General features: G+C 55.3%; 1 protein-coding gene across 4 annotated transcripts; it reads right to left on the bottom strand.

Moving 5' to 3' along the window:
- Positions 1 to 217: 217 nt before the first annotated feature.
- Positions 218 to 9,287, bottom strand: LOC127384761 (solute carrier family 2, facilitated glucose transporter member 9-like). Of its 4 annotated transcripts, none has more exons than XM_051619643.1 (12): positions 9,192 to 9,287; positions 8,570 to 8,730; positions 8,368 to 8,492; positions 8,001 to 8,146; positions 7,788 to 7,920; positions 7,252 to 7,439; positions 7,020 to 7,130; positions 5,506 to 5,607; positions 4,904 to 4,979; positions 4,064 to 4,191; positions 932 to 3,829; positions 218 to 615 (listed from the first exon to the last, which is right to left on the bottom strand). In XM_051619643.1, the coding sequence occupies exons 1-11, from the start codon at positions 9,234 to 9,236 to the stop codon at positions 3,590 to 3,592; spliced, it is 1,455 nt and encodes a 484-aa protein (XP_051475603.1). In that variant the 5' UTR covers positions 9,237 to 9,287; the 3' UTR covers positions 218 to 615; positions 932 to 3,589. The 4 variants fall into 4 exon arrangements, with proteins under 4 accessions (XP_051475603.1, XP_051475604.1, XP_051475601.1 ...); XM_051619644.1 differs by having other exon boundaries at positions 218 to 1,113; positions 1,368 to 3,829; XM_051619641.1 differs by having other exon boundaries at positions 218 to 1,465; positions 2,091 to 3,829.
- Between the last annotated feature and the right edge of the window lie 210 nt (positions 9,288 to 9,497).

Below are 9,497 nucleotides of genomic sequence, written 5' to 3'. Positions count from 1 at the left end.
GGCACCCTCGCCTCGGCCACCCCAGCCCTGGGCACCCACTCCAGGATCAGCCCTGGCCCGCTGTGCCCTCTGCAGAGACCTGTTCCTGTAGGACCCCAGCCATGGATCTGCTGACATACAGGTAGAATTATTATATTTTTTTTTCTATAGGGTAGCAAACACCTCCCCCCCCCCCCCCCCCCCCCCCCCCTCCCAAATACACCCTTAAATTGTTCATTTTATATGTATTTATTGATCTGCTTTTTAAGAGGTTTTAGGGGGTCTGGTTGACACTGAGGGAATAATTTAGGTTTTTAAAAGAAATAAATCACTGTTCTTCACTCCTCTGAAGTGCTGGGTTCCAGCTGGGTGCCCGTTATCTGGAACACATTAAAAAAATCACCCATTTTAGGTTTTTCCCTGCAAAAAGGCACTTGAGCAGAGTCCATATGAACCACAGGCTCAGCTGGAGCTGGCTCTGCACTTCAAGGAGATGAGCCCCTGCTGCAGGATGGCTTTCAGCTGGGAGTGAGCCAGGTTTACCACAGTGTGAGGATGCATAGAGTTGTGGCACCTGGAACGGGCACACCACCCCCACCACATCGTTGTCTCCTTCTTGCAGGACTTCTGCCCCCACTGTGCAAAGCAAAGACAAGGGAAAGGTACCAAAAGGTTCTATTCCTGGCTGACGTCACCCTTCCCAGCCAGATGTTCTTGCTCCATCCCAAAACTTCTCATTTTGGGGGGGGGAAACCTAATTTTGGGGGTGCAACAGCTCATCGGCTTAAGTTTTGCCAACACCAAAGTGCAGCCAGGACCTCTGTAACCCCTTTCCAGGAACATTACTGAGGGCAGAGGTGCTCCTACAGGAAAAACCCTGTATCCAAAAAGAGGGGACCCTTTTCCCTTATTTTTGCCCTCCCATGCATTAACTGAAGATGTGTTCGCTCACACTGGTGGGGAACTGGGGGATGGCAGTGTCCATCTTGCAGTCTCAAAACCCCAATGAGCATTGATGCTAAGCTTAGGTGGGGTCTCAGGTGCTTGTCATCATGGGCTGCTTTACATGGTGGGCGGTGCCAGATGAATCATGACCTCACTGCCATGCAGCCCCATGGCCACGTCTCCCCCCTCCTGAGGACAAACCAGAGACGATCAGTGTTGGAGTCCCACACCAAGCTGTCTCTTCTGCCAGCTTTTCTCTGCTTTGAATGGCCCCAAGGAGCTGGGGCCTCTGGAGGGGCTAAATCTCCCCCAAACCCCTCAAAAGTGTCCAGTTCAGGCTGCAGACAGAGAGGCTGGTTATGACCATTTCCTTTTGTTTCCAAAAGGACCTTCTTTCCCGTTCCAGTTTGGCTGGTACAAGCTCCAGCCCAGCATGTGCATACCTCGGTGGTTAAACCCACACGCCCTCCAGCATTGGATACATCACAAGATGGTACTTAGACATTCGGAAAAAGTCACCTTCATCTTAATTTCTTCAGACCTTAAGAGAATTAGGAGTATTTTCAGGCATCAACATTAATTTCTTGGACTCTTCTTACTCTTCTTTGCACCTTCTCCCATTGTTCAAGGTCTGTTTGGACACGCTAGAGGATACAGCCTTATCCTCACCAAACTGAACCAGTGATTTGGGAGGCCTGAATCCAAAGAGCTGTTTTGGACTTGGGGAAGCAGCTTGGGGTGCATGCAGCCATTCCCTTCCCAAGATGCCTGCCACAGCGTAGCTGAAAATTCTTTCCTGGGCCAAGTAAGCAGAGGGGAAGCCCAAATCCTCTTTTGCAAGGCTACCATACCCAGGGTGTGTGGGCCAGCTTGGACTGACAGCCCTAAACAGAGAACCTGCCTCAATTTCCTAAAGAAAAAGATGACGAGAAATTGGGGCCAATGAGCATGCAGTTTCCTTGCTCCTGTCCTCCCAGGTCCTAATGGAAGGAGGAAGGATGCATGCCTTGGCATGGTACCCTCACGAGGATTTCCAAAACGCGCCATAGGATTTTGCTAGTGACCTCCAGACCTTGGAAGTAGGGAATGTCTGGCTGTGGAGGTGCCTGAAGCCCTGGACAGAGAAGGATCCCAGCCCCATGTTTCCCAGGTCTACCCAATCTCACCAGCCAGCACCAAGCAGTCCTTGGCCATAAGGCAACAGTGGCTCCTTGACCATGTCAGGACTCCAGGATGGGTGGGAGCTGCTCCCAGGGGGGGCATTGCCTCCCTTGCAAAGGGCATCTTCCAGGCTGCCCTGCATGCTGGGTGGGAGAGATAAATAAATACCAGAATAAATAAATACAAGTGGCAAAGAGGCCTGAAATGATGCTGTCGTTTGCTGGGAATGAGAGACACAAGTGTAATTTAGGTTTTGATATTATGAAAGTCTCGCTGCTCTAAAACAGCAGGGCACTCAGTGCCTCATTAATAAAGGATAAACTTGGAGTCTATTTACAATGCACTTTTTGGGGTTATTTACACTCCATTATACATATGTAATGCTGCACATATTTACCGCTCTGTTCTGCGCCGAGAGCAGCCGGGCTGGGAGGGAGACAGAGTGGGAAGTGGCTGATGCTGTGGAGCTGTGACCCCCACCTTGGCTGATGTCCTTTAAACAGCTTGAGGTGCTGGAGAGCCCCCAGCTGGCTGCTGAGGATGGGCCATACTGGGTTGCCCAGTGCATTGTCCCAGCCCCACATGGGCCCAGCGCCCACTCACCCCACAAGGCACCCGGAGGCTTTGCCAAGTCATGCATAAAAGGTGAGCTACTCACATGGGCTGGAGCCCACCACACCAACAAGGGACCACAAGCACCAAACATGCAGGCTCTGGGCCCATCACAGAGTGGGGAGCTGGAAAAACGAGGGTGAAATCATTTGCAATTAAATAAATCATATCTGTGTTGGCACTAGAGTGTTTTGGCCATGCAGCTCTCTCCACCACTCAGCTTTTAGCAAAATACCAGAGCAAAATACTGTACTTAACCTGCAAACAGCAGCTTCCTGAGATCTGCTGACCTGGGAGCCTCTGACTTCAAGGTGTCCATGGAAGCTGTTGTAGGGTTCCCAGGCCACATGAAGGCTGTGCCCACAGCAGTCCCAGAAAACGGGCAGCTCCCACCTGCTGCCAGCAGGCTGGGCATGGGGCACAGAGGCTGGATGGTCACCCCCAGCTCTGAGCTGCTCCTTGTCCCTTCTGCAGCAGCCTCTGCATGACCACCCGGGGTGAGACAAGAATCCAGGAGCCATCCTGGCCACCCTTCCTACAAAATGACCAGCCAGGCACAGCAGGGAGGGCGATGAGACTCCCATCCCATTCTGCTGCTTCCTGGCACCAGGGGAGTACCCACCTGTGTCAGCACACTCTGAGTCGCTGCTGTCCTGGGCTGCACTTACCAAATAATGGCTCTGGAGGCAATTATCTTTATTAAACACCTCACACAGGCACCTCTTGGCATGTCCACATACCCAGGAGTGATGTGAACTCCCTGGCTGCCAGCTGCATGGTGGTGGGATGTCCTGGGAGATGCAGAGCTAATTGAGTCTGAGCAAATTGGCCCCACTTCCCTCCCCAGTCTCCAGCCTCCTACATCACCGTTGTTGCCCCCAGACCACCCAGATCAGGGCAGGCTGGAGCCTGAAGCCTCCAAGGAGCTGCTCTCCAAGGCTCCATAGCCATCAAGCTTCATCATCCCAGTGAGATGGGCTGGGATGGAGAGACGGGAGTGTCGGGTGGCAAAGATGTGGCTGATCTCCATGAAGGTTTTGTTCTTGGTTTCAGGGATGATGAAGTAGACATACAGGGCCACCAGCAGGCAGACACCACAGAAAACCAGGTAGCAAAAGGCACCAGTTGACATCTGGGGACAATAAGAGAGCAGGGAAGGGACAGAGAGCCAGGCACCTCCAAGTTGGGCATGGCCTGAGGCAGTGTCCCCTCCTGTTACCCCTCCCTGGGCTGGCTCTGGTCAGAATCCAGCCAAGCCAGGAGTATGGGCATCCCTAGGGTTAAGTCTGGCTTGACACCCTGTCCTGGTGGAGCAACAGGGCTTTGTCCATCCCTCCCTCCTCCCAGGGCCCCTCCAGACCGGTACCTGCAAGAAGGGGAAGATGAAGCCAATGGTGAAGTTGCAGAGCCAGTTGAGGGATCCTCCCACGATGTAGGCAGCCGGGCGGTGCGACTGCGTGAAGAGCTCGGCTGTCATCAGGAAGGGGACACCAGCTGCAGAGAGAGAGGACAGATCAAGGGTGCGGGTGACAGGCTGCCACGAACAACCCCCAGATTGACACGTGCTGCCTTTCTCAGCCTCATGGCCAAAGGGCTGGAGCCCAGCAGCACCCATGGGCCAAACTGTTGGTGCTGGGGGAGTGTAGCCCCTGATGGACTCTTACTCACAGCTCGCCCAGAATAGATATAGATATATATGTTTTAAAATTCCTATTCATCATTGTTTGTGAACAATGAACCATTAAAATCCCAATTAAAGACATAATTACAGTGAATAAGGTCTGGGCTGAGGATGAATTATAGATCTGTTAACAGCTCTGCTAATACATCAACCGGGTAAACCAGTCCAGGTTTCACTCCTCACTGTTCAAGCTCACTCTCTTGCCCAGACTCTGTTAAGGGCAGGATGATGCTCACCAGACACCTCCAGAGAGGTCTGGGGAAGGCTGCCAGGGCTTTCTCCCTACTTGGTCGGGGAGCAGGGATGAGGAGGAGGAGGTGGAGCACACCCTGGGGATGTGTGGGGCTGGAGGGACTTGTGACAGGGCCTCACTCAAAGGGTGCAGCACAATAAACCAGGATCTGGCTGCAGGAAAGGGGCCAGAGCTCCAGTCCTGCCTCCTGCTTGCAAACCCCAGTGTTCCTCAACCCCCGGGGCTCCCATTTCCATCCCACTGCCCCCTGCTTCCAACACCTCCAGACCCACCTGGTCCCATGCAGAAGCCAGCGATGATGCCAACCACGCAGGCGACACTGACATAGCTCATCCAGGGCAGGGTGGTCTGCAAGGGGACAAAGAGCTGATCTCCATGCCCAGTGACTCTGGGATGGGGCTTCACATCTTCCCCTGGGCTCAGCAGTAGCCCTCGGGAACAGTGGCTCCACAGGATATGTGGGGCAAAGCTGGTGAGATTCAGCCTTATGATGCTGAGACAACCCCAGAGCTGTGGGAACATCCCTCAGGAGCAGGCAGGCAAGGAAAAACCCAGCAGACCCCTCCACCTCCCATTCACAGTTTTCTCCTTGGGGACAACTATTTCTGAAGAAAACCTACCAGAAGTGGTAGGACTTTTCTTACTTAGATTTGGCATTTTTGGTTGCTTTTTGCTCTGAATTTTCCTTCCCTTGAAGTCCCCTTGAAGGGAAAACATTGCTTGGAAAGAGTTGGTTCACCTCTCATCTCTGTGCACACTGCTTCTCCCGAGGTGATACCCACCCCTTTATCACCCAGCCCTCATTAAGGGGCCCAAGGCTCCAGCCCCAGCCACGTCAGTGGCCCAAAGGGTGGTGGCAGTAGTGGGACTCTACCTGCAGCAGCAGGGAGGCGGTGATGCCAGCCGAGCAGATGCCCATGGCGCAGAAGCCGGTGATGATGAGCGGCCGCCGACCCAGCTTCTCAATGGTGAAGCACTGCCAAGGGAGAGCAGAGACCATGGGGCCCTTCTTATAGAAGATGCTCCAAGGACAGGGATAAACAAAAGAATAGTGCTAAGAAGTGAAGGAGGAGGGTAGCCCCTGATGGACTCTTACAGCTTGCCCAGAATTGATACATATTTTTGTTTTAAAACTCCTATTCATCCTTGTTTGTGAACAATGAGCTATTAAATTCCTAATTAAAGATGTAATTACAGTGAAAGAATTCTTGTCACTGAGACAAGGGTGCCCCCTGAACCCCAGATCGAGCTGCAGGTGGAGGGATGCTCCTGTTGGCATCTAAGGGTAGGGACAGCCCCAACTCAGAGCTCCAGGGTTGCGGGTGGGTCATGGGAACAGCCAGGACTCTGGGGTCCTGGGGTGAGCATGCTCTGGGCAGCAGTGAGGTCCCACAGAGCCCTGTTAGGGTGCAGGGTCAGGGCTGTCAGGGGTGGCCTCATGGCCACTTTTACATGGGGACTGAGCAGAGGTGCTGAGCTGGGCACGGGGCATTTGCCAGGCAGGGGAGGCAGGGCCTGGGCAGGCAGCACGATGGTGGCTGGAGCAGGAAGGGTATTGACAGCAGAACAAATGCCTGTAATTTTATAACCAATCTCAGCACGTCCATAGGGGGCCGTTTGCGGGGCTGCTCCCGAGCAATCCAGCTGCAGGCTGGGCTGCTGCCCAGGGCTGGGGCAGCCCCATGGCTTGGGCAGGGGAGAAAGGAAGAAGGGGGCATAGTTTGGAGAGGCAGGGGGGTGACTTGGGGGGGGCCTCACTCTGCTGTGGGCTGAGCTATGAGGAAAGGGGAGCAGCTCCCTCTCAGCCTGTTTTCTGGGAGCAGCCACCCCTCATCCATCTCTCTAATTGTCAGGGAGCAGATTTAGTGCTGGGTGGCTCAGGCTGGCCCCAGGTGACACTCGCAGATGGGACAAGGGCCATAAATCTGCCTGGCCCAGTGCTAACTCTCCAGCTAAATGAGGCCTGGCTGGGGGGGCCAGGGCTGCTAGCCCAGGGCCAGGCTGGTAGTTGGCTGCAGGAGGTAGGGGGGGTGACTGGGACATGTGGCTCTGATAACTGAGTGACAATGAAATAGGGAGCCAGAAGGAACCCCTTAGTCCCCTCCCTCCCCCCCCAACCTGCTCCTTGCCTGGCATCTCCCCCCATCTATCCTGCTACCCACTTGCCCCAAAATTCTCCCACTCCCCCTAGAGGTGGCGCCACAAACTGAGCCCCTGTCATCCCATCTCCCCACCCCATTTCCCTGCCAAACCCTCTACCTACCAGCAAAGGGGCTGTGATGTGGCACAGATGGCATTTGGGGTCAAACCAGTACCCCTCATTTAATGGTGCTGGGGACAGGCCTCTGGCACTGAGGGGCTGTGTCTGTCTGTCCATCCGTCACTCACCCCAACAAGTCCTGCAACAACTTCGATGGCACCGGTGCCCACGGTGGTGTAGGGGATCTGGGACACGGGGATCCCGGCGTTCTCAAAGATGGTGTTGGTGTAAAACCAGATCTGCCGAAGAGGTGACTTAGCGTGAGCCAGCAGCACAGAGAACTTGATGAAATGAGTTGCCAGGTCTCAGCTCAGCCCTCTGCAGAGCCAGGTCCGGGGGCAAGGACCCCACAGGGCTTACGGCGTCAATCCCCGAGAGCTGCATGCCAGCGTTCACCACCACCACCGAGAGGGTTTGCCAGCAGACAGAGCGGTCCCGCAGCAGCTGCCAGACAGAAACCATCTCCACGGAGGAGAGTGACTGCTGCTCCTCCTTCATCTCCTCAATCACACCCTGCACGTCAGGTGTCCCCAGGAACCGGCGCAGCGCTGTAGGGAGAGCTGGGGTCATGGAGATGCATTTGCTCACCACAGGGTGGATGCTCACAGGTATGGTAGAAGGCAAGGGCTTGGGTTTGTCCTGGCTCATCCTTCCTAGAAGACCTTCCTGACCCAAAGGGCTGAGCATCCACAGGAACCAAGGAGATGCCTCTCACCATTATGATGGGCACCAAAAATGCTACAGCACAACTGCGTGTGACAGAGGGGCTGAAACATAAGGACTATGGTGGGCTGTCAGGTCTGGATGCAGAAGGATGCTGTGAGGATGCACCTTGGTCTTGGAAGACCTTAGACCATCACCTCCTGGAGCCAGTCTCCCCCAGGACACCCCCTCACCCTTGGTGGCCCCACAGATGTCATTCTTCTCTATCAGCAGGTAGCGCGGGCTCTCAGGGAAGCAGTGCAGCAGCAGGAGCTGGAGGGAGGCAGGAATGGCCACCACTGACAAGAAAAGGGGCCAGAACTTGTCCTGGGAGGAGTCAAAATAGGACATGTCAGAGGGAGGGCAAAGCAGGGTCCAGTGCCCATGGGCTGGGGTACGGTGCTCACCTTGCCCAGCAGCTCTGGGAGTCCGAGGACCTGTGCGAAGAAAACTCCCAGGCAGATGAAGATGCTGGGAATGAGGCCCAGGAAACCTCGCAGGTTCTTGGGGGCAATTTCTCCCAGGTAGAGGGGCACCACGCTGAGACAGATACCTGCGGGGGGCAGAAGGGATCGCAGTGCACCTTCTCCCATGTCCAGCACCATCCATGGTGGGGACCCCATGGCCAAGGAGGCGGCCCTGTCTGACCCATGGAGAATCCCACCATAGAACTTGTGGGCATGGGGTATATGGAGTCTTCTTCAGTCCCCTGGGAATGGACTGTAAGGGACAGTGCTGTGAGGAAGGGGCCATGCACAGCCCCACAGCACCTACCTGAGTGGAGCCCCGTGATGGAGCGGCCGATGATCACCATCTCAGGGGACCCCAGATCCCGGCTGAAGCCCATGAAGCCACCAGCCAGGAGGACGAGGAGAGTGCTGCGGCTCAGCGTGCCATTCCTGGCAGGGCACAAACCGTTGGACGCAAGCAGCCCTGACCTGCCCCTTGACCACCCTGTCCCATGCCACCCCCTTACCTGCCGTACCGCTCCACCAGCACCCCCACCAGCAAGGAGCCCAACAGCCCACCCAGGGCGAAGATGGAGACAGTTAGGGAGTAGAGGAGGGTCAGGGGGCCAGGAGCCAGCCCGTGCCCGTACCGCTGGGACCATGTGGTATTGTAAAAAGCCTTTATGTGCTGCAGGGCAGAGAGAGACACATAGGCACCAAACACAGGGAAAAAGGGGAAGACAAGGGAAGGCAAGCCCCACAGGGGAAATTACATAAGTTTAACAGCATTGCAGGAGATGTGGGGCAGGAGATGACTGGGCATGTCTGTGATGTGCTGGTCTGGTTGTTCAGCCAGTCTCAGCACCATAGGAGCTTAAGGACAACACAGAGATGCCACAGGCAGAGCTGGAGCTGGTAGAAGGAGGTTGTGGGGAAGCTTTCCCCAGTCCTTGCTTTCCAGGGGCGGTACAAGAACACAGGCTCCTATGTCCCTCCCACGTGGTCCCTCTCCTTGGGCTGCTTTTTGTGGGCTACTGCCCAAGGGAAATGCAGCATTGTGATGTGGGTCTGCTGGGCAGCAGTCCTTCTGCCCTCAGGGAGGGATGCAGAGCCCTTCCCTTGTTCCTGAAGATGCTGTCTGTCTCTTACCTCTGCCGGTGAATTCACCACGGCGAGGTTGTAGCCATAGAGCATGGAGGAGCCGAAGGACACCAGGAGAGTGACTGACAGCAGGGGAAAGGTGAGATGCTGGGAAAGAGGATGAGGGATCAGCACAGCCCTGGCTGGCAGGGCTAAGCTCACACATGGTATGAGCTGCGTTGTGTCCCTGCTCCTTCAATAGTAGGGGTGTCCCCGGCCCAGAGCAAAGACCCCAGTGTGACAGAGCCCTGTGCTGAGCACCACTTCATGTCACCACCCAGCATTCAGCCCAGCAGATCCGGCTTCCCCACTGCT

Source organism: Apus apus, chromosome 4 (assembly GCF_020740795.1).
Source record: "Apus apus isolate bApuApu2 chromosome 4, bApuApu2.pri.cur, whole genome shotgun sequence".
Classification (NCBI taxonomy): Eukaryota; Metazoa; Chordata; class Aves; order Apodiformes; family Apodidae; genus Apus; species Apus apus.
This window is presented reverse-complemented; position numbering and strand designations above follow the sequence as displayed.

Excerpts from the sequence above, each read along its gene's own strand:
- LOC127384761 (XM_051619643.1), bottom strand. The coding sequence starts at position 9,236 with ATGCTCTATGGCTACAACCTCGCCGTGGTGAATTCACCGGCAGAG. Across the intron at positions 8,493-8,569 it reads CTGGTGGAGCGGTACGGCAG|GAATGGCACGCTGAGCCGCA; the intron begins GTAAGGGGGTGG and ends GTGCCCTGCCAG. Across the intron at positions 8,147-8,367 it reads CATCACGGGGCTCCACTCAG|GTATCTGTCTCAGCGTGGTG; the intron begins GTAGGTGCTGTG and ends TGCCCCCCGCAG.